The 24,004-nt window shown below is 55.8% G+C and overlaps 2 protein-coding genes across 2 annotated transcripts; both read right to left on the bottom strand.

Moving 5' to 3' along the window:
* Positions 1-867: 867 nt before the first annotated feature.
* PEX6 (peroxisomal biogenesis factor 6) lies at positions 868-15,335 on the bottom strand. Its single transcript, XM_032104209.1, has 17 exons — positions 14,475-15,335; positions 14,238-14,398; positions 13,469-13,552; positions 12,711-12,813; positions 12,402-12,538; positions 12,213-12,324; positions 9,036-9,244; positions 8,687-8,879; positions 8,257-8,333; positions 8,016-8,148; positions 5,604-5,809; positions 5,459-5,520; positions 4,917-5,025; positions 4,079-4,195; positions 3,403-3,480; positions 1,812-1,951; positions 868-1,497 (listed from the first exon to the last, which is right to left on the bottom strand). The coding sequence occupies exons 1-17, from the start codon at positions 15,333-15,335 to the stop codon at positions 1,361-1,363; spliced, it is 2,919 nt and encodes a 972-aa protein (XP_031960100.1). The 3' UTR covers positions 868-1,360.
* Positions 15,336-18,332: 2,997 nt separating this feature from the next.
* Positions 18,333-22,488, bottom strand: VSX1 (visual system homeobox 1). The gene is made up of 5 exons (XM_032104251.1): positions 22,113-22,488; positions 21,668-21,746; positions 21,282-21,405; positions 20,190-20,370; positions 18,333-19,563 (listed from the first exon to the last, which is right to left on the bottom strand). Exons 1-5 carry the CDS (start codon positions 22,480-22,482, stop codon positions 19,298-19,300), a joined length of 1,020 nt encoding a protein of 339 aa, XP_031960142.1. The 5' UTR covers positions 22,483-22,488; the 3' UTR covers positions 18,333-19,297.
* Positions 22,489-24,004: the final 1,516 nt, after the last annotated feature.

Below are 24,004 nucleotides of genomic sequence, written 5' to 3'. Positions count from 1 at the left end.
GAGCAGTGCGGTCAGGGATAGCCCTGCCTGAACACGTTCAGGCGCCAGCGCCAGAGCCACAGGGCTCCAGGCATGCACCAGCTGGGGATTTACACGTGGATGCCAGAAGCTGCTGTGGAACCAGCCCTTAGCAGAGGAGCTTGGGGGGGAACAGGCCCTCACAGCCTCGCTTGGCCCAGGGATCCAGCTGTCAGCAGGCTCAGTGCCTACAGCAGGTGGGGCAAAACCTGGCACCAGCAATCTCTGGCTGGCCAGAGGCTGAGGGCAGCTGCAGGCACCTGGCCACAAGAGCTGCCACACACAGCTCAAGTGCTATTTGTCTGGCACCCTTGGAAAAGGCTGGGAAGCGGGGGATACGCGATGCCACCAACAGCTGTGGTGAGGCTGCGGAGGGAGGTGAGACAGGACCTCCGTGGGTCTGGGCCAAGTAGTGCTCAGCACAAATTAGTGCAGACAGGGCAGCTCCAGGCTGCTCCAGGCAAGGTTTGAGTATTTCCAAGGCTGAAGCTTCTCCCCATGACAAGTTTTTCCTCTTATCCGATGGGAATTTCTTTGCTGCCACTTGCTCCCATTGCCTCATGTCCTGTCACCCAGTGCCTCCAGCAAGAACTGGGCTACTTCTGCAGAGGGAGCTCAGCTCCCAGCTATGCAAGCCCCACTCCCTCAGGCTCTCCTCATCCACCACGGGCTCCAGCCATTCTGGCGGGATGAGAGTGGCCCCAGCCTGGGTCACAGGTGTGCTCACCTCTCTACCTGCTGGACAATGATTTCTCTGCACCACCCAGCCCACAGAGATATTTGCAGAGACCTTCCTGAGCTGACAGACACCATCAGCAAGCAACAACTTGAGGTCAGGCAGTGAACACCTAGAGCTAGAAAACCTGTATTTATTCAGAGACTATGTCAAGCCCAGGCCAGCTGGAGCAGCAGTGCCCTGTGTCCTGCTGCCCTCTGGCCAGCACCTCTCACTGGGGGCTGACAACCCAACAAGCAGCAGCCTCCAGCCCTGCACTTGCTGCCAAACCAGGTGCAGTTTGAGCCTTGCTCCCCCACCAATGAATGGCCTGTCACCCATGGAGACACTGCTACACTGCCCACAACCATGGGATTCGGCTTTGTCCCTGCAAGGAACCCTGCTATGTTCCCGGCAGCCACAACGCACCGCTGACATGTGAGGGACCCTTACAGAACCCACCACCCTCCTGGCTGAACAGAGTAGCAGTTCCACCAGGCTTTGGCTTGGGAAACTGCACTGACACTATTTCCACCCAAGCTCCAAGGAAGGGGGCCTGGGAGGCATCAGAGAGGAGCAGGCAGGTGCCTGTTTGTGCCTGTTCTCCAGTCCCAGCTCTGTTGAGCATTAGCAGGCTGCAAACTTCTGCTGGATGAGTCTGTACCTGAGCAGCTCCTGCTCAGAGACTGATGGCTGCAACCTGGCAGCAGCCTGCAGAAAGTCTTCCATGGTCAGGATCAGAGCAGACTTCTCAGTATCCAGCCCTGCATGAGGGAAAGAACAGGAAAAGGCTGAGAACAGGGGCAGCTGGCAAGATCCAAAAGCCCACTCTCCAGCCATCAGAGACTGTGAGGAAAACCTGTGTCTCTCTCCTTCCCCCTGGGGCCAAGCACTGGAGGTGGAGATGACCACATCTGCAGAAATTGCCTGCCTGCCAATATCCCAGAGCCCAGCACTGTGGTCCCAAAGCTGCTGAGGATCTTCTCACACAGCCCAGCTACCAGCAGTGGTAACTCTCCTCTCTGCCCCTGTGCTGGGCTGCTCCAACACCTGGGACAGGTAAGGGCAGGGCTCCTACCTTCCTCAATCCACTCCACCTTCCGTTTGACAGCACACATCATGGCATCTGAACACAGGGCGTAGATGTCTGCTCCTGTCAGCTGAGCTGGGCATTTTTCTAGGATGGTGGTGAGATTCACAGAAGGATCCAGTTTAAACCTGCCAAGAGAGAAAAATGCAGATGTAAAAGCCACAGAAAAAACAGACCAGGAGAGCTGTGGCAGCCAGTGTGACTGGGCAGGAACAAGCAGAGTACCCATGTTTAACCACTTCCGGAATGTGCTCTGCACGCTCAAAAAAAAAAAAAAATTAACGAGTTTGCTTTATTGCTTTATTCAACAGTCATCTTTCTTTGAAACATCCCTGCAGCAAGATCCTCTCTCCTGCTAAGCAGGATCAAAGGAAACTTTGAATCGCAGCATGGTCTGGGTTGGAAGGGATCTTAAAGGTCATCCAGTTTCAACTCCCATGCCATATGCAGGGACACCTTCCACAAGGTGCTGCAAGCCCCATCCAGCCTGGCCTTGAACATGTCCAGGAACAGGGCATCCACAACTTCTCTGGGCCTCTCTGGTTGCAGGCTAGGAAGCACAAAGGATGCAGGGAGTAATCTTGGAGCCATGGTGCAGGATGAACTCTCTAGAACACCATCTGTTTATGCAATTGGTGTTTGACTTCTCACCTAGATAAATTAAGTGCTCCACATGCCTGGGAACAAACTACAGCCAGGGCTGGATGAGAGCATGTTTAATGACAGACAGTACAAACCACTGTAACACCAAACCATCCCATCAGAGCCACGCTGCAGACAGCGAGCCTCCTTCAGCATGACTGCAGCTGCTGGAGGGCATGGTGGCCAAGACACAGGGTGTGACAAGCTGCCTGCAGCCAGCCCACACACTCACCTCTCCTACTAACTTGCAGCCACAGGCAGAGGTGATCACATCTATCCATGACTGAGTCCCTGCACAGGCAGTCTCAGCTACTCACCTAGCTGTGGGGGGTGGCACCTCTGCACCTGAACTGCAGGGCCTGCTCTTCTCCCTCCAGAGATGCTCTCAGGAGCTCAGAGCAGCTGGAAAAGCAGCCAAACCCTGCTGCTCAGTGATCCCACACAACCAGTGATTGGGAAGACACACAGATCACAGCCTGAACACCCCTGAGCACCATAGGAGGAGAGGCAATGAGATGAATGGAGTTGCCTTCACGCTTGGATTGGCAAACAGCAGGGGTGTTTGATTTGATTCTTGCAGGAATCAAATGGGAGCTTCCTGTCCTGCAGCTGCACTGCGGTCTCACTGCACCATTAGCATCTGTCTGAGCTCCTTAAGAAGAGCATATGGGCACAGTGACTGGAAAACTCTACCAATCCCTCCACTTGGACAGGCAGGCTGAGCTTCTCCCATCTTGTAGAAAAAACAGTCCTAGTTCTGCTTCTGGAAATTGCTCTGTCCTCCTCCCCTACCCATTGGCTGTGGCTCAGTGACCTCAGGTGCTCCCCACGGCTCAGACATGAAGCCAAGAGGGAGCACACTAAGCATCAGCCCCAGGAAGGCTGTGACCCCCTGGAGGGTGGTGGGAGGCTGCTGCAAGAGCACAGGGTCACTCACTTCCTGGTGACGGCGCTCAGCACCTGCAGCTGCGACTCCCGGTCCTCGCTGATGCCCACGTAGACCAGCTTGTCAAACCTGTCAGCAGAGAGAAGACAGCTGAGAACAGGCCACAGCAAACCTGCCACAAGTGCTCAGCCCTGTGCACCAGGAGCTGAAGGGTGGCCCTGGGACAGCTCCTTTTGCTGTCCAGTTTGTGGATGATACGGAGCCTGAGGCAGTTGATGTGCTGGAGGGCAGGGCTGCTCTTCAGAGGGATAGTGGCAGGCTGGGGAAATGGGCTGACGGGAACCACACAGGGTCCAAACACAGCAGATACAAAGTCCTGCCCCAGGACAAGCAAGTCACAGGCTTGAGGACTGGCTGGGGGGCAGCTGTGCAAAAGAGGTCCCAGGGCACCAATTCCTGTTGCCAGTTTGGTGCAACAGCAGGTCCCTCATTGCCCTGGTGTGCTGCTGGGGCAGTAACCACAGTGCTGGGGGCAACAAGCTGTGGTATCTTATGCTGCTGCTACAGCCACAGGCACCAGCCACCTCTTGGCTTCCTTTGAGCCAGGGCCAGGGGGCTTCATGAACAATTTCTGTAGGGGTAACATGGTAGGGACATATTCCTGCTCACCACGGCCTGAGGAGCTCTGGGAAACTCCTGGAGTGAGGCAGGGTAGGATGTGACATACCTGCCTGGCCGTAGCAGAGCTGGGTCCAGGAGGTCAGGCCTGTTCGTGGCTCCAATGACGAACACCTCTCTGGAGGAATGAAGGCCATCGAGCTCTGCAAGGAGCTGTGAGACAACTCTGCAGAGAGCAAGACAGGATGCTTACAACTAGGCCTTGGCAAGTCACCCAGTGTCTCCCTCAGCCACCAATGAAAAGATGAAGAAGTGAGGCCAGTGGCAGGCCCATTTCTTGGACTTCAGCTCCTATTTCTCTTCCCTGAAGAGCCCTTACACACACACCTTACACAGCCATCCAGACTTCTCCATTAGTACAGCCAGTGAGCACGTGGGATCACTGCACAGTAGTCCAAACCCCAGACAGTCCTTCAGAAGAGAAAGACTGGATGGGGACTGCCAGCTTAGCAGTAGAGGCCTAGGGAAAATAACCCTGTTTCTGGGTATCTCTGAGCTGTACATACTTTGCTTCTACCAGAAGCAGCTGAAAGGTTTCCCACCACAGGGAAATGGCAGCTAATAGGAGGATAGCACAGCAGGGGTGTGAAGGATGACCTTGGAGAGGCCAAAGGCAACTTGGCAGCCACAGAAGCAGATGGAGGAGACTGTCTTAACCAAATGTTTGCACAACAAGCTTGGGCAATCGGGAACCTGAGGCAATGCAAACAGCAGTACTAAAGCTCAGAGAGAAGAGACAGGCCGTGCTGAGAGCTTAGGGGAGCAGAGAGGGGAGAAAACAGAGAAATGAGGGGTGGAATGGACTCTGCCTTTCACTGCAATCTCATGCACTGCCTGCAGCTGAGGCAGGAATGCTGCTCTCCCAAGGATGCCTGATGCTCACTCACCTGTCCATGACACCCCCTGAATCTCCACTTCTCCCACGACTCGGGGCCAGGGAATCCAGCTCATCAAAGAAGATAATGCAGGGAGCAGCTGCCCTGGCTCTGGCAAACACTGTGAGGAGACAGCACAAAAGGTGAAAAAGACCTGCAGGAGCAGTCAACAGCAACAGGACCTGCTACATTCCCAGCAGGGAAGAGCTGTGGATGGAAACCACGTGCCCACTGTATCACCACCACCAACTGCTCCTGCCTGAGCAGCCCAACAGAATAGGGACAGGCAGCACCTAGCAGGATGGGGCCCAAGGCTCAGCTGCATCTCTGAGGGGCTGCTGCCCCATCAGGAACACCAGGGACAGGAGCAACAGGAGCAGAGAGAGCAGGAAGGGAAGCTGCTGCAAGGCACTGTAGGAGACAGCTGGGTTCAAGCCCTTGCTGAGAGCTGTGGGTGGGAGTTGGGAAGGGGGGTTTAAGCACTACCTCCTTCCCTGCAGCACTACAGAAAAGCCCCATCTCCCCACCTGCAGGAGCAGCATGCACATCCTCACCATTGCGCACGTTCTCCTCACTTTGCCCAACATACATGTTGATGAGCTCCGGCCCTTTCACACTGTGGGGCAGGGAGAAGAGGAAGCCAGTTAGAGGACACCCATCCCCTGCCAGGAGGAAGTCAGTCCCACACACACTTCTCACCTAAGGAATGTCATGGCGCACGTTGTTGCCACAGCTTTTGCCAGCAAGGTCTTCCCTGTCCCTGGAGGCCCGTACAGCAGCAGACCAGAGCGGCACAGACCCAGTGACAGCAGCTCTGGGTGCTCCAGGGGCAACTGGATAGTGTCCAGGATCTCCTTCTTCACCTCCTGCAGCCCACCAACATCCTGCCACGACACTGAGGGGATCTGCCAAGAGAGCGAGAACCCTTGTCAGCACTTCTCCCTGAGCCCCGAGCGTGTCTGGGCAGCTCTTGCTCTAGTATCCAGTACCCACATTTGTCATCTTCTGAGCTTTGCAATGGAGAAAACAAACTGTACAAACACGTCCCCAAGCATGCTGCACTCACAGTGTGCACCTTGTCTCCAATCCTCCACTGCACCTCATATCATCTGTCAGCAAAAACACCCCAGGGGAAGTATCTGCCAGGGTTCCCTGCAGATTTGAGGGGAGAGAGTCCTGTTGCAGACAGCCTTTGGGATGCATAAGGGAAGGCAAAAATACAAAAGAACAACAAATTTAAAAAAAAAAAAAGAAATCTGGATCTTGCAACTATGAGTGACTTGTGTTCAGGGCACCTTGTCCCCCTGGGGGGTGAGACGGTGCAAGAGCTCCACACCTTGCAGAGGGACAGAACCTGGGCTGCCAGGACCTCTGTGACGGCAAGGAGGATGTGAGGGACAGACATCCTGTGGGACAGCGTATGGAACACTCTCCGCTTCTGCATGGGGGGATGCAAGAACAAAGTCCATGTATGCTCACGAGAAACAGATAGGGATGGGGTCAGCTGCAGACATGTGAGGGGTCACAGAGAACAGAGAGAAGACACCAAACCTGAGATGGGTGAGCCAATGCCTCTTGGGTTATTTTGTGCTAAGAAAAACTATCCCAGAGCACGCTGCTGCTCTGCTCATGGCTTTAGGAACAGCTGGAATGCCACAGCCTGCATGACATCCTCCTGAGAGTCAGAGCAGCTCTCCTGGGAACATGCAGAGAAAGCAAAGCCCCACAACACTTCCCCCCAGCTGCTGGTGCCAGCACAAGTGGGGAGTTTAAAAATAAGCTAGGGCAAAATTCCTTCCCCCTCAGCCAATTTGCATCTCCTTCCTTCACTACTTGAGACAATGTTACCTCATTTTATTTCTTTAGCTGTCCAGCAAGATCACCAGAAAAATCAGGTCAAACAAAACAAGGATTTTCAGAAAAAAACCCTGAACTTTTAAAGCAAAAGGTCACAGGCCCTTCTGCAGTGACAATGAATGGAAGAACTGCCCTCTCCTCTGCACTTTCGCTTATCCTGCCTCGCTAGAAAGAGCTCTACAGACAGCACAGGAGCTGGAAAACTGCAGCAAGGTTGTTTTCAGGGGAGCACATTGTAAGTCTAAGACACAGTGCAGACACTGTTAACAAGTGGAGGCTTGGAATCAATCCTCTCCAGAAGGCTCAGGCTGCAACTGCAGACAAATGTGTGACTAACCAGAAAGTGCAAGCAGGGAACTGAAAGCGATGTATGTTGAGAGTATCCAGGTCTGCTAATGGGCTTCCTGACCACAACCAACTACTATCAATAAAGGAATGTGAAATACAAATAAAATTAGCTCCCATTCACACAGCCCACTGCTGAGCATGCTCTGAGGTTATTTGTCTTACAGCAAACTTGGCAAACACCTTAAAGCAGAGCTCACTTCATGAATTAAGTGGGCAGCTGGGGAAGGTGCCAGTGGAACTGCTCCAAGGCCAAGGCTTCCTGTCCTGTGATGAGCGCATGTGCACTCATGGGCATGGAAAAGAGGTTCTGATCACTTTGCTTGGTCCCAACACCACATTACCCAGCCAAACCCATCATCCCAAAAGCTGCTTCCTTGGGTGCCAAGCTGTCAGAGACAGATCCCACCCCTCCTGAGAAGCTGACTGCTGGTTTTCTCAGACTCTCCACGTCACTTTCCCTGTAGAACTCCCAAGCTCTTCAAACCGCCTGTCACAAAAGGCCATGCCAGCTCAGCAGCATCAGTGCAGCATCCAAGGCCAGGGATCAAGTGAGGAAGAAACTCCCTCACCAGGCTGTGCCATAGCCTCTCTGTTCCCTCAGGCCAGGTGGCTGGGGAGAGCTCAGTGAGGCAGCCTCTGCCCCTCAAAATGCTGCACCCCACCCAATTAACTGGTCTGCAATTAGCACTGCAGACTAAGGGCTTCCCTGACAAATTCAAAAGCCAAGAGGGTGAAAATTAATGGCGGAAAGCCCAGAGGACTGCTTCCCACTGAAAGCTGGAGGAATAAATGGAAGGACAGAGCAGGAAACAACATGTCAGAGCATAGCCCTGCAAGAACTGCAACAGGCATCTTGAGCCAAGAGTTCTGCAGAACCCACCCCCTCCTTGTGCCCCAGCATCCCACCTTTGGGGCTCCCACTGCCTGCGAGTGGGCATCATGTAGCTGGTCCAGTGCAGCACTAAAATCCTCCTCGAGCACCGGGAACCCAGCAGAGCAAAAATCCCTCTCCACTTCTTCGCTCAGTCCACCTGGAAAACTGGTGAGGAAAGAAAAGGAAAGGAGTCAGGCTCTGCCCCACTACTGGCATGATCAAGCTGGCTGCAGCCCCTGCCCTCCCTGCCCCTTGCCCTGTTGCCTGTGCTACCTCAAAGCCTGGATACGGGTGCAAGCAGCCCGGCTGCTGTGGGACAGCAAGGCACAGAAATCTCCCAGCACAAATCCCTGTGAATGTGGAAACAAAGAGCATCAGTTCAGTCCCTGAACACAGCTACACCTAGGCCATAAAAAGTATGGGGAAAAATTCCTTGCAGAGCTGTTCTTTGAGCCTCTAGTTAGAAGCTCTAGCTTTATTTTTTATCAACAGAGCTGAACATCAGCCAACACCTCTGCAAAAGGTGTGGAGTCTGTAGGCACTGAAATCTGCATTTAAAAGCTGGTGTCTGAGCACCAGGATTAACCACTGAATAAGTTGACAGGGCTGTAGGAATTACCCCCTTTCTCTAAGGCCAGCTAGGAGAGATTGGCCCAGCAGTCCCAGCCTGCACATCTCCACATGCTGCTGTGGTTTCACTCACGGCAGTCCTGCGGGCCAGCTTGGACAGGCTCACTTCTTTGCCCAGAGGCAGGCTGGCAGTCAGCATGCTCAGCATCAACCTCCTCTGCTCCTCTGAAGGGGCTTCGATCTTCACCTCATGAAGGAAAGCAGTCTGCACGTCTGTCGGGACATCCTGGGGCTTGCAGGTTGTGCCAACCACCAGGACAGGGTGGCTGTTGAGAGAAAGGGGACAGTGCATGGTCTCAGCTCTCTGGAAGGACCCTCTTGCATTGCCATCACATAATGCCAACTCACTCTGCCATGGCTAGGCCGTTGGCAGAAGCAAGCAATTACCTCAGATGCCCACAGCAAACGTGCAGGGTCCATACCTCAGTGCTGGGTCTCTGTCCAGGAGCAGCTGCCTCAGAGTAGCAATGACCCTGGCATCCTCTCTGAGCCCGTCTCGGTCTCTGCCAAGCACCTCGATGTCTTTCAGCAGGAGCACACAGGGCTGGTACTGCTGGGCCTGGCTGAAGGCCACCTGTACTTTCTCCTCTGTGGCTGCACTGGTGTCACTGCACAAACTGACGCAATCCACCTGCCAGACACACCACACAACACAGTTGCAACATGGACAGCTGGGGGGCCTAGGACAACATTCCACAAAGCTTTCCACAGGCAATTCACAGCTCAGAGGAGATCAGACTCAGTATTTCCCAGAGACACATTCAGGTCGTATTAAAAACAGGCACATTCAGGATGCCTTGGCATGGATAAATGGCTGTTTCTTGCTTCTCTGCAAGAGGTGAGGTGGGCAGGAGGGTCTTATCTGAAAAAGGTGAGGCAGAGGGACCAGAGGAATCGATACCGTGGATATCACAGCTCAGCAACCTAAGCTGGAAGGGAGGTGAGAGCTGTGGAAGAGAGGGAGAACAAAATATCTTGCAGAACAGTGCAATGAGTAGAGGAGGAGGCCCAGGAAACCGCTCAACCAGTGCTGGACAGGCTCAAAGTGCAGGAGGAAGGTAAAGGTGACGGGTGTTTGGGGGGAAGTTATAGGTGGCGGAAGGCCCAGACACTGTTTACAAAGCAAACACTTGATGAAGTCACCCAAGGGGAGGGGTGACTAGTGAGCCTTGAACAGCAGCCTGGGAACAGGCAGTGCTGCCTCCTGGTGCTGAGGTTGTCCAGGGAGAGCCAAACCATCTCCGGGATTCCCTGAGTTTCATCCTCAGAAAAGGTAGCCTGGAGCATGGAGAACAGCTCAAGATCTGACATAAAGGGTAAGGACAGGGACACAGAGCAGAGGAACTCCTGTGCTCCATGCACTATAGAAAAAAAACAGGAGTTAGGGTTGTGGCAGGCCTAATGGCAGCAGTACCTGTATGCAAGTACCAAAAGGCAGAGAGAAAGGACAAAAAACTGTTTATCATCAAGTGGTGGAGATTAGAGTGGGAAAGAATTACTGTGTCCTGGTGGGATGGCAGACACAACAGCTTGAGAAAGGGAACAGCAGGTGCAGTGGCAGTGTAAGCACTGCAGTCAGTGAGAAAGGGAGGGGAGAGTGTTAAGGTGGGGTAGGGCAGTAAGACGGACAGAGTATAGCTGTCTTCAATAGTAAGTGTGTTAGTCTTTAAAAGCAGCACACAGCGCTGAAACCAGAGCTGTAGCTGTGCACACACACCCCACCAGAACCCGAGGCCACCTGACAGAGTGCTCTCAAACACATCCTAAACATGGATCTGGAGGTCCTGTGAAATCCCTACAATCGTGCATTGGATCCCAAGAGTTGTGGCACATCTGCAGGAAAGTCAGAGCTCAGCACCACAAAGGATCGGGTTCAGATGAGCTGCACAGCAGTGAGCCAAGTATCTGCCTCCTCCACTGACCCAGTGTTACAGCTTTACTTGAGAGAAAATAATAGGAAAAGAGTTTACTCTAAAAATATCCACCAAAAAAAGGAGCAAGCCCACAATTTCCTTCCACAAAAAGTGGAACCTTCCAGCCCTATTCTTTCAATTTTTCTTCCTCTTCCATGTCCTTTCAGAATTTCAGAAAGTCTCCTAGGAAAGTCAACACATGACCTCCTCTCACTTTTGCAAACGTAACTCTACAGATTCAAGGAAATAAAAGCATTTGTGGGATACTCCCAGACCATCAGAGTGAACAAGAGAGGTATGCTGGAGGAAAATAGCAATTTTAACAAGTCAGTGAAGACTCTCTTGGTTCCCAGAATCGTCTGTGCTGGACAGAGACAGGTGCTAGACCTCACTTGGGCCATCCACGCACCTACAATTCCAGTCAGGTGGAAATAACAGTAGATTTCTCATCCAAATACTCTTACCTACACACAGAGAAGCATCTCCTTTAGCCTGCCTGCTCCCACTAGCTTCATCTGACAGTCCCAAGCCTCATGCTGGCACAGAGAAAAGCAAACACCTTCCATGCTCTGCCAGCCACTCAAGCTCTTGTGAAAAAACTCTTTCAAAAAAATCTTGTAAAAACTTGCATCAAACTCTCCCTAAATTCTTTATTTTTCAAGCTGAAGAACTTATTCAGCTTATCTCCACACAGAAACTGGTCTACCCTGATCTTCCCCAGTGTCCTTCTCTGAATTTTTCCAGCTCAGTTTTATGCTTTTGTGATGGGGAGACCAGAACTGTGCATGATATTCAACCTGTGTCAAGACACAGATTTGCACAGCAACAGCACCTACTCTCAAGTTTGTTTCATAAAATGTGATCTGATTTTTTTCACATATGGAGAGCAGAGCACAAGTTTTCATGGAGCCATTGACATAAAACTGAATTCTTAATACTGACAGTCAGCTTGAAATATATAATCATCCACATAAACCCAGTTCCAGTGAATTTCACCTGCCACTTCACCACTCTTGGCAGGGGGATGGTGGTGAATGTAAACACAGTTAAAAGGCAGTTCTTTCACATGCCAAGAGATTTTGAGCCAGGTCTGGTACATGTGCTAGCATGAAACCGAGGGCTTCTTTTCTTTTCCCACTCAGCTGAAGAAGATCTCAGCATCATCTGTGCCTCACTTTCCAACATGCCTTTTGCCCACCCTATGCAGGGACAATTGAAAACAAACACCCAATGCCACAGCAATTCCTGCCCTCATCACCTCTCCAATTTACCTCAGTATATTTTAGTTCCTGCCACCCTCCAGGGTATAGCATCAACTCAATGACAGAACATTAGTCTGCTGAAACACAACTGCATGTTGTGGTACACGTAAAGTACATCAGCCTGACAGCAATAATAGCAACTTGCAGCAAAGAAAGGTACAAATGAACCCCCTGGACAAAGAGATCTCTAAATTACTGATTCTGGAGCACTGGAGGGGACATTCCAGAGGAAATATCTCTTCAAGCTTATATTTGAGCTGCTAAACTCAGCATACTCAGACTCCTTTTGTCTGCATGTGCACATGGAAGCAGCTCCTGGGTAGGGTCACGGCTGCAGCAGGGACGCTGGCAGGGCTGACTTAAGAAACATTTCCATAATTCTCTGTTGTAAATCCACCAATCCACTGGCCACAGGAGGAATTACCTTGAAGAGGTGGAGGTTGAGGCAGCTACACACAGCTCTGACAGCCATCAGCTTCCCGCTGCCGCTCGGCCCCGAGAGGAGAACGCTGCCCACGCCGCTCAGTGCACTGGCCCTGTAACAGACAGGGAGTTCTCCCTGTGGCCATGGTCCCACCTCTTCCAGGGCACACTCCAAGGAATTCTAACCCACCGACGGTTCAGATGAGGCCGAAGAGCATCACAGAGCTGTTTCACGACATCGGAAAGTCCCGCAGGAGACAAACTGCTCCAGAACTCACTGCTGTTATAGGCTGGGGCAGATGGCACAGTGCTGTTTGCTGAACCCACCTGTGAGAAAGGAAAAACACCGCCCAAGTAAAGACAGGTGTCAAGTGACAAAATCTGTCCTGAAATGTCATTTTCCAATGGCAGGAGGCACGAGCCTCCACAGGTACATCCATCATCCACAGTGCAAGCTCAGCCTCAAATCTCCTCTCTCTGCTCTCTGCCGACATCTCACCAGATAGAGAGATGTGTTCTGGGTGTCCACCAGGTAACCCTCAGACTGCTCGCCTTCCACCACGCCTACGATCTTCTTCACCTTGAAATAAAGCTCTGGCCACCTAAGGGAAAAAACAAGCACTCTAAACTGCTGAGCCAAGATCTCGAAAGCAATATAAATGGCAACAAGAAGACAGCTGAAAAGCACACGTAAGCAGAGACAGTCTTGTCCTCTTGCAGTATCTACAAGGATCAGCCAGAGTGAATGTTGGGAATGCCACTGTGAACACCCTTACCCTGGTACAAAGGGGACCTTCTCCCATTTAGCACAACTGTTCCAAAGCCACATGAGCAAAACCAGGAAGGGCAGAATTGGAGGCCAAACAGAAAGTTATTCTAACCTGAACACCTAGGGCTTGCATTCACGTTTTGGTTTTTGTCGTAAGTTGAGAAGGCCAGCTCCCACTTTGCTTTCTTTATGTGGCTCTGCCTGTCCTCAGGCCACCCCTTCCTCTTCACTCTTTATCCCCATCAGTTGTTCTGCCTCTTTTTTTCCTTTCTTGCCTTCCTGACTATTCGACTGAGCTAACAGAGGGCTCCCTTTTAGCTGCAGCCCTCCATAATTCAACAAAAACACTTCTCTCTACCCAGTATATTAAGAGACAGATAAAACACTAAAATCCAGGGACAGATCAGAATTGAATAAACTGTCTGATTTCAAGACAGTCAATCATGGAAAAGTATCAAGTAATAGAGCCACAGTTTGTTGACACCTACCTTAGGAACTTGTCTGCGTTTAGTTCTATAAACTCAGCATTTCCAAATGTTGGAACACACAGGATGTCTCCCTCCTGGACTAGCCTACAAAAAAACCAGAGAGTTTCACCAGTGAAAGACAGTAAATCCTTCTGGTGTGCCCTCCCTGCCTTGCATCACAAGTGTTTTTACAAAAAAAAGAATGTAACTGTTTGCAGTGACTCACTCCCTGCCTGTAAATAAAACCATCAATAGCCACTGAAAGATTCGGCATGCACTGGATGGAACCAGGTGTATCCAGACTACTAAGGGAAGCCTTCTGGGAATGGTACAGAAGAGGAGCGTCATTAGAGTGTCTCATTCAGACAAAATCTCCACCTTATCTATGGAACAGCTGGGGATAATTCCAAAAGACAGCCTTGACAGACATATGAAAGATGCTCAGGCACAGGTGTCAGAAGAGATGGCAACGCATCCAGTTTCCTGACTACTCAATTGAAAACTGGGATTATAAACACGGCCCACAATAGAGGCTTGTGGGCAGCACTTGCAAGCCCTCAGCACTGGATGGTGGATCATGAGGCAGGAGACTTGAAGATGTCTTCTGAAGGACAGGACAAAAAGCGTTGTGTCCAAGCAGAGCACACTCGTGATAGGATAATGCAAGACGATATTCTAAAACTACACAGCACCTGCACGGGGGGTGTGGATGTGCGCATCCCCAGCGTGTGGCACACACGCACTGTGTATCTCACGAGCCCGGCCCGAGTGTCCGTCCCGCACAGCTCACCGCGGTGTTTCGAAGTGCCTGTAGAGCACGCAGTCGTAACTTCCCCGGGTGCTGTAGGCCGGCGAGCAGACGATCTCCAGGTGCAGCTCCTTGGCGAACGGGGGCACAGACAGCACGGACCGGCTGCCCTTCCCATCCGCGGCGCCGGTCCTTTCGTACCTCTGCGGAGGGCACGGGGCGCACCGTGAGCCGCGGCTGCCGCCGGCCCGGTGCCCAAGGTGCCCGGCCCCGGCTCACCTGCAGGCGGAGCTGGGCGGCGGCGGCGGGGTCGCAGCCCAGGTTGAAGGCCAGGGCCGGGGCCAGCAGCGCGGTGCCGTCGGCCAGGCCGCGGCGGGCGGCCCGCGGGTACTCCCAGGGCGGCGGCCGGGCCAGCAGCGCCGCCAGGTGCTCGCGGGCCGCCCCCTCCGCGCCCACCCGCACCCACTCGCCCTGGAACAGCCCCAGCGCCAGCAGCCCGCGCCGGCTCACCCACACCTCCGCCCCGCCGCCGCCGCCCGCCCCTCCGGGCACCGCCCGCAGCCGCGGGCCGGCGGCGGCGGCGGCGAAGCGGGAGACGAGGGGCGGCGCGGCGGCGGGCGGGGGGCGGCCGCGGGCGGCGCCCGGCGGGGCGGGCGGCGGGGGCGCGAGGGCGGTGCGCGTCCCGCTGCCCAGCAACCCCTGGAGCGCCGGGCGCGCCTCCAGCACCAGCGGGCCCGGCCCGGGGCCCGGCCCCGGCAGCGCCTCGCCCCGCCGCGCCAGCACCGCGCCGCCCGCCAGCCTCCCCGCCCGGCCCGCCGCCCCCAGCAGCACCCAGGCGAGCGCCGGCGGGCGCCGCACGGGCCACACGGCCACCCTCCGGCCGGCCGCCAGCCCCAGCCGCCGCAGCAGCGCCCCGCGCAGCCACAGCTCCGCGCCGCGCCGCCCGCCCGCCTCCAGCGCCACGGCGCTCAGCAGCACCGGCTGCGCCCCGCCGCGCCCCGCCGGCCGCACCGCCAGCACCAGCGCGCCGCCCCGCCCGCGCAGCGCCGCGCACAGCCCCGCCGGCGCCAGCAGCAGCGCCGTGGCCGGCGACAGCTCGGCCGGCGGCGCGTCCAGCGGCCGCAGCACGGCCACCGCCATCGCGCCGCCGGCACAGGGAGCGGGGGCGGGCCGGGGCGGAGCGCGGTGGCCGCCCCGCCCCGCCGTGGCCGCAGAGCGGCGGCGCAGAGCGGCCCCGGACCGTGCGTGAGAGGCTGCGCTCCGGCGCGCGTTCCGAGCCGTGCCGGCGGCAGCGGCCCCCGGTGACGCCCGCCCTGTCCTCTCTAGGCTCCAGCAGTCTGCAGCCAGAGCCTGCGGAAGGTGGGAAAGAGGGGGAACGGGACAAGAAAGGCGGGCGAGGCTTTTGCTGCTCGGCGAGCCTCGCGAGCCTCACCGCAGCAGAGTGTGGGATCGCTGGGAAGTGGCACTCGGAGCAGAACCGGTGCCCTCGCCAGTGGCAGCCTGAGGAGATTTTGTGGGCTGAACACGTACACCTGGTTTATAAGCATGGACTTGTACTGGTGTTAGTGCTGAACTAACCTAGGAAATCATAGAATAGTCTGAGTTGGAAGGGACACATAGGATCATCAAAGTCCAACTTCTGTCTTTGCACAGGACAACCCCAGTAATCGCAGGGAATGCCCGAGAGCGTTGTCCAAACCCTCGTTGGGCCGTGTCAGGCTTGGTGCTGTGACCACTGCCCTGGGGAGCCTGTTCCAGTGCCCAAGCACCCTCTGGGTGAAGAACCTTTTCCTGATATCCAACCTCAGCCTCCCCTGACACAACTCCAGCCATTCCCTCGGGTCCTGTCACTGGTCACCAGAGAGAAGAGATCAGTGCCTGCCCCTCTGCTTTTACCTCGTGAGGAAGCTGCAGACTGCGATGGGATCTCCCCTCAGTCTCCTCCAGGCTGAACAGACCAAGTGACCTCAGCTGCTCCTCACGCGGCTTCCCTCCGGACCCTTCACCATCTTCGTGATACCCTCCTTTGGAAGCTCTCTAATAGTTTTAATATCTGTCTTACATTGCAGTGCCCAAAACTGCCCCCAGGGCTTGAGGGGCCGCCCCAGTGCAGAGCGGAGCAATCCCGTTCCTCAACCAGCAGGCACTGCTGTGCTTGATGAACCGCAGGACAGCTTGGCCCGTACCTGATGCAGTCTGGAGAAAGTCAGAGGCTTCGGTCAGCGCCGGTGCCCTCTGCCAGAGACTGCTCGTTGTACCAAGTGCCTGTTGGCGATGCAAGACGGGAGTAATGAAACACAAACCCCGCAGGATTCTTTAATTCTCTATCCGCAGCAGACGTCCAGACACGCCCCGGCCGGGGTCTGTGGGAGTAAGGGGAAGGAGTGAGGCTTGTTGCCTCTAGGGCTCCAGCCGGCCTCTCTCGTTCCTGGGCTGCTCACCGTGTCCCATCGCCCCGCTCCACACGAGGGAGCGCTTACAAAGCGTTCGGACTCGCTCCTTGAGCTCCCAGTCTGAAAATCCCGCCTGCGGGTTGGGAGGATTGGCCAGAACAAAATGACACACTTAGAAATTAATGTTGCTAAAGCTCTACAGAAATGGCACCACGGAGATGCTTCCGCCAATGCAGCCCCGCATTGCAAGTTCTGTTCTGGGCCCATCACTGGAACACTTCCTCACAACCCACAGGTGCCTGACAGTCAGCTTCCAGTGAGTGAAAAGATCTGCATGTGCTGAACACTGGCTTTGAATTTACTGACTTCTCTTGCCTGGGCCACATAGAAGCAATCTCCTGCTTCAGCAAGCCCAGCACTTGTGGCTGAGGGACCCCCAAGGCTCCTTACAGAGGGAAGCTCATGGCAGCCGGGCCCTGATGTGGTGACCAGGACGGCTGTGGGGTCTCACATGGGCAGCAGCGGAGTTGTGCACAGATGGCAGCCAGTGCCTTACATCAGGGTTTCTCCTCTCACACTCTCGTGACTGGCCCAGGCCTGAGCCAGCACTGGCAGGAGCCGCGGCTGAGTTTGGCTGCCACTGATCTCAGGATGGATCAAACCTGAAGCAACAACAAGAATGTGCTGCCCTACTCCTATTGCTGCTCTAAGCAGTGACATTGGAGGACAGTGAGCACTTCTGTGCCAGGGTTAGTGCAGGTAGCCAAGAGTCGAGTGACTCCCTACTCCAGAGAGGGCATCACCAGACCCTGCCACCAGGAGCTGAACCTGGGCAGCATCTGTACCCCACAGTCACTTCCTAGCACGCGAAAAGTGCCTCGGGCCAGTAGCCCTCGTCTTGGCTCCTCCTTCCCAGCGTGTGGTGAGAGCTGGGAGCCCACCAGGCACTACCAGGAGCGCCAGTGGTCGGCGCCCTGTGCGTGCTGGAACTACAGTGTCTCCCCTTGTAGCACTTGGGGTGGGGACGTGCCCGCTCTCACAGCACTGCAGCCAGCACAAGGCAAAGAGCCAGGCCATCTGCACACAGGCAGACCAAAGCAAAAAAAAAAGGATTGCAAGCATCCAGTGCCAGCGTGGCACAGCCCAAATAAAAGGTTTGCAGATGCTGCTCAGGCAGGATTATACCTCCAATGTGCTAAGTCTCGGCTCTCAGTGAGCCTAATTGCTGCTGCAATAAGCCCTGGCTGGTCCTTTCCTGAACCGTGCTCCCCACAGCCCTCCCAGCAAACCTTTTTTTTTTTTTGCTCAAAGCTTGTATTTGCCATGCATATGTTAGCCCTCCCCCTGGCTGCCTGGTGGGGGTCTGGATGAGCAAAGGAGGGGAAAGGCAGGAAATCTGCACGTGCCACTTACTGCTCTGCTCTTCCCAGGAACTGTCCCCCCACTCTCCCCCTGTCCAGCACAGCCTGTGGCTGCCTCTGTGCAAGCAGCCAGGCCCAGCAGCAGAGGCAGGACCAGGTGACAGCATCAGTACCTGGCCACACACCCCCTGAGCTGTATTAGGAAACTTTCCAAATTGGAATTACTCAGATTTTAATAAAACCTTTTGATAATTTTCCGTTATGTTTTGGCTGGTAGATGAAACTGGAGGTGTTCCAGGAGAGCTGTCGAGGCATCTGCGTGGGCCAGTTCAGCAACTGCCACGAGAGGTGTCAAAGGAAGGTATAAATTACAATGCAGAGCATGAAAACCAAAGATACACCACGATTTTATTTATGGATATGTAATAAATAAATGGTGGACAATACAAGAAGAGCCACATTCAAAAAACCAGATAACTAAAGTGCTTTTAGACATAAATATAGGGCGACTGAGAAACAGCGCTGACATTAACACTTTTTACAGACAATTACAAAATATCTTCTTATGTCAATTCACAAAATTGTTTAATTGCTCCAGGGTACTATGGCTTGCTTTTCAAAAAGGTCTGTTCATGCATAGTGTGGCAAGTGACATTCAAGAGTGTACAAAATCATTGCATAAACAAAAACGTCCTTACCCCCTTCTCCCAAATACGAGTTAAGGAAGATACACACTGTAAATCCAGTGATAAGGCTGCTTTGGCAGGCCAGATCCTCAGGAAATATAAACCTGCCTGTCTGTCAGGTTACACCAGCTTGAGGATGAACCCTACCATGTTTAAAAACCCTGCTGCTCCTCGAGGTGGAAGAATTGTATGCTCAGCATGGAAGGACTCGCACACAGGCGCTGCACAGGGGCGGAAGCGCTCAGAGAAGGCGTCTGTAAACTCCTGCACCATCCTTGCACCTGCGTGTTGGAGGAGAGAGCAACTTGCATTGTGTTGCTCCTCTTTGTGCTCCTGGCTAGCCGGGGAAGTGGTCCCAGCACGGAGGGGAAGGAGGCTCCTCCCCAGCAGCAGTCGGTGCTGACCACAATGCGCTCCCATCCTCACACTGCTCTTGGCCCCGCTGGGACTCCTCTGCCACCACCCACCCTGGCTCTGCTGAGAAGTGAACAGCTTGAAAGTGAGGGGACAAGGGGATGTGTGTGCCCAGTTTTAAAATGCCCTGAATTCAGATAAAAGTTCTGTTATTTAAGAAAAAAAAATTATATATATCAATAAATCAATAAATATTATGATCTCGCCAGGATGCTGTGAGGTCTGGCCTCCTCTGGGGCAGCCCAAGCTCAGTGGTCCCTGTCGTTCTGCTCTGTGGGGGGGTCCCCGTTGATGTACTGCCTCAGCACACCCCTCTTCTCGTGCTTGGCTGTCCTGGAGAGGTCGATGGCTGTGTCCTCTGAGTCTTTTGCAGGCCCAAGCTTGTCAGAGCCCTTCTGGGAACTGGCCTGCTTCCCTTTGAGTTCCTCCTCCTCCTGCTCCATTCGCCAGCCATCTGCCAGCTTCTCTTGGCTCTCTGCCTTCCTGCTTACCTCCATGGACTTTTTGTGCATACCTTGCAGAGGGGAGAGAGCAAAGCCAAGGGCACTGGTTGATTATTTCTGCCTGGGACTGCTCAGAATCACCTCCTGCATTACTGCTGCTTCCTCCAGTTCTTGCCTGCATCCCAAGGAAAACTCTCTAGCTACCAGCCTTTCCCAACCCAGACTCCTGCCACCTGCTCTCTGCAGCTCGAGGGGATGGCTTGTGGCAAAATTAGTCCATACCTCCCCTGTAGCAGGGACGGCTCACAGGGAGAGGTGTGCTGTAATGACCCATTCCAACCTGGATTTTGACTGTGTATGAGCAGAGGGCAGCTCTGAGGTAGCATTAATGTTACCTTCAGCTTGAGGGCAGGTGGTGGTGACTTCTTAGATGCCTTGCAACTCCCAGGCTGCCTGCTAGCACTACAGAGCAATACCCACCCACGTGCAGGCACCTGTCTGACACAGAAGTAAAAGGATTTCCTTTTCCTAGCTGTTCTTTTCAAGGAGGAAATGGAAAACCCAGGGCACTTGGCAGCCTGTGTACAGCTCAGGGCCAGGGAGGCCCTATTCCTTTCTGGAAAAAGGCAAGGGCAGCCATATGGAAAAAAGAAGCTGAGCCGTGATCCTCCCAGCAGCACCCCAAGTTCCCACTCACCCAGCAGCCACGGGGCGCAGGATCCCACGAGCCCACTCTTGGCGGAGTTGATGATGGACTCGGGCAGAGGGATGGAATGCCTCACCATGGCCCCATAGAGGCCATACTCGGCCATCACGCTGCTCCGGCCCCAGCACTTCTCCCGCTTCCGCCACTTGGCTCTTCGGTTCTGAAACCAAACCTTCAGGGGTAACAGCCAGGAGAGCACGGACGGGTGGGATTGGGGAGGGGACAGCCCCCGTGGCCGGGTGTCCAGGGCCCATCAGGAACAGGGGAATGTGCATCCAGGGCAAAAGGTGGGCCGTGGGGGTGCGTGGAGGGGTTTGGGTGTGCGGACACAGGGTGTGGGCACGCAGGCAGCACCGGGAGGGCAGCCAGGGTGGCGTGTGGGGAGGGGTGTGAGGGAGGGCACACACGTGGGTGTCAGAGAGGGGAGGAAGGGAGGGAGAGGGAGCACATGTTAACATGAGGCTGATCCTGACACAGAAGGGTGATCCCAGCCAAAGTCACCCTATGCCCTGCCTGCCCGCAGGGCCTCTGCCTGATCCATGAAGCACCAACCTCTCCAGGAAAAGGGCTCCATAATGTAGTGACCAATGATGACAGAAGGTGCTCAGGTCCCTCTTCCCACCCCCTTTCTGTATTTGAAGGTTTGAGGGGTGTAGATATAACCAGGCTGCTTCCCAGAGTACCACCTCATTCTTAAGCCACTGAGCTGTTCCACAGGGGAGCAGGATCAGGCCCTAAAATGCCATGTGTCCCTCAAAGAGGCAAGCTACCGAGCAAGCTCGTGTGTCACAGCTTGGCCCAGCAGCTCAGAATTGCTCCCAGCTCCTGCCTGGGTGGGAGGCCAGAGCCAAGTTGCCAGCAGTGAGCAGCTGCTGGGGCCAGCTCAGTCCCCTGGTTCTGCATGTCCATTTGGAGGCTGTTCGATGCCAGCGGGCAGAAGCTGAGCCTCCCGGCAGGCGCCCTGCAGCCTTTCAGTGCAACCACATTCCCACCACCTGCACTCACTGCCACAGAGCAGAGGAGACGGCCGGATGCTGGCAGCCCGCAGACTCTACGGAAGAGAGGACCGCTGCAGCCACCTACCTGTATCCTGTCCTCCGGCAGCTCCGTCTTCACAGCCAGCATCTCCCGGGCATAGACGTCGGGGTAGTGCGCTTCATTGAAAGCCTTCTCCAGCTCCTCCAGCTGGTGAGCTGTGAATACCGTCCTGCCGAGAGGAGAGAGCATCCTGTCACACCGTCCGGACCCTTGGGCAAACAGCGAGGCTGGCAGCATCCCCCACGCTGAAGTTTTCCTCCGGAAAATCCTCCCCCCACCCCAGCTGCAGCCCTCCTCTTTCCTCCTTTTCCTCCCTTTATCCCCATTGGGGATCCCGACCGCCCCAGCCTGGGGATCAGAGGAACAGCGCGGGAGGATGGTGGCAGCAGCGAGGAGGTGAGAACGGGGACAGCCGGACTCCCGGGCTCTACCTGTGCCGGCGTTTCTTCCTCTTGATCTGGGCGGTGGACATCTTCAGATCGCTGGCGTCCCCAGACAGGCTGTCCTCATCTGGCAGCAGCATGCGGGAGGGGAAGAGTCACGTTCCCGTCGAGAGCGGGGCAATCGAACCCAGCTCCCCAAACACGGTTCCAGCCGCCCGCGGGGAGCGGGCCCGGGGCAGGGAGGGATCCCCTCCCACAGCCGAGCCCGAGGCGCCGCACCGCTGATGCCATCCCGGGACAGGGGGTGGGAGCCCACACTTGCCGGAGGGTCGGAGGCTCGGCATCCCGGCGGGACGGGCAGCACGGGAGCCGATCGCGCACCGGCGGGAGGATGCTGGCCGCGGCCGCAAGTGCGAGGCAGCCCCGGCAGCGGCTCCGCACGGGGGTCCCGGTGCGCGCCTGAGTGGCCACCCTCGACCCCGACCCCGCTCACCGGAGATGTTCTCCTTGTGGCGGCGGGCGGCCGGAGGCGGCCCGGGAGGCGGGCGGGGGCCGCGGGCGGGCAGGAGCGGCAGCGGGGCGGGCAGCAGGCACGGGGCGCCCGCCCCCCCCAGGCCGCACAGCAGCCCCAGCCCCAGCCCCAGCGCCCCGCCGCCCTCGTAGCCACCGGCGGTGGCGGCCGGGGGGGGCCCGGGGGGCGGCTGCAGCTCGGCTTCCAGCCCCAGCAGGTCGGTGATGGCGAAGCCCTTGGCCCGCAGCCCCGCGCCTCCCGGCCGCGCCGCCGCCCCGGGTGTCACCGGTACGGGCACCGCCACCGGCCCCGCCGCCGCGCGTCCCCCCGACGGCTCCGCCCGGCCCGGCATCGCCGCCGCCGCCGCCTGGCCCGGCCCGGCCACCACCGCCCGCCGCCCTTTTTATCGTCCCGCCGCCGGTCCCGGCTCCAATCACACTCCAGGCCGGCGGGGGGGCGCTCCCAATCTCTGGATTAACGGCCCCTGTCGTCCCCCCCCCCCTCCCGCACCGGCCCCGCGCCCCTCCCCCGGCCCTCCCAGGCCACCGCCCGTCCCCCCGCCACCCCCTCTCGCCGTCCCTCCCTCCGTTCCCCTCGGCCCCCGCCCCTCGGTCCTCACCACCCCCCCGCCGGGTCCCCTGCGGTTTCGCTCAGATCCTCTCCAGGACCCCCTCTCTGCTTGTCCCGCCCCGGCCCGGTCACCCAATTCCCCCCCCCTCCCCCCCCATAAATCCCCCTCACATCCCCTCGGGTTCCCCCTCTGGGTCTCCTCCCAGGAACCCCCTGCTATGTCCCTGTGTCCCCATATCCCCTCTGCCGGTGCCCGGCAGTGCACTCCCCAGGACCCCCGTTTCAGCCCAAGACCCTTCAGCGCCACATCCCAGACGGGACATGCCACTGGGCTCAGCACCCTAGAGACAGGGACGGGAACAGGCAGGGGCTGTTGTGCAGGACTCCCCAGGTGTCTTGTCACCGGGGCCGGGGCCATGTCGAGGTGCCTGGCCTCTGTGCTCCCTTTTGCTCCCAGATTCTTGCACCTGGGCTGCAATTTTTTTCCCCCTTTGCTTCATCTGTTGATGGAAATGATTTACAACCGGCTTACACGGGCCGCCTGATCCAGGCCTTCATTGGACAGTCAGATTAACCGAGGGTCCTTCTGATAAAGATAATTACAAGGGGACTCCGCATTAACTTTGCATTATTAAAGAAAGACCCAAATCTCCCATCGCAAGCTGTTCCCGGGATTAGCAGAACAATAACTTTCATTTAGGATAATTGCCGTGGCCGGCGCTGGGGGCTGGCGGGGGGGACCCTCTGGACCATCGTGCTTCGCACCAAGAAAGGCAACTGGGTGTGAGGGGAATGGGAGGTGTGGGAGGATGGTCACACTTCCAAAGCCACCAACTCGGGGTACTCTTGTGCTCAGGATGCAGGGATGCTTGGGGCATCCCCACCCAGGGCTGGCCCCTGCCCAGGCACAGAACACCCTGGGATCCCCTTGGGCATCTTCGCTTCTCCGGAGTGGTTGTGCTGCAGTTTTGCTGGAATAGGAGACTTTCACTGCTAGGCAGGGAGGATCTGCCACAGTAATTAGAAGTCATAATCCGGCCACCACCCACAACAAATTTCCTGTTCGAGCAGATATTAGTGGTTAAAACCCTAATTTTTGATGTTGTCCCAGAATCAGCTTGATTTCAGCAGTTTACATTGAGGCTGAGCTGTTGGGAGAGATGATGAAGCCTTAAATATGCATATGGCCTAGGCATTTGGAAAGTTTGGGGATAAAGCACGTATAATTGCTCCTAATCAGTTTATGAAACATAAAAGCTCAAACCCAAGAGAAAGCCGATAGATGCAGAAATGGAAATAGCGAT

This window comes from Corvus moneduloides, chromosome 3, assembly GCF_009650955.1.
Source record: "Corvus moneduloides isolate bCorMon1 chromosome 3, bCorMon1.pri, whole genome shotgun sequence".
Taxonomy (NCBI): domain Eukaryota; kingdom Metazoa; phylum Chordata; class Aves; order Passeriformes; family Corvidae; genus Corvus; species Corvus moneduloides.
Note: the sequence above shows the minus strand (reverse complement) of the source record. Positions and strands in the feature narration are given on the sequence as shown.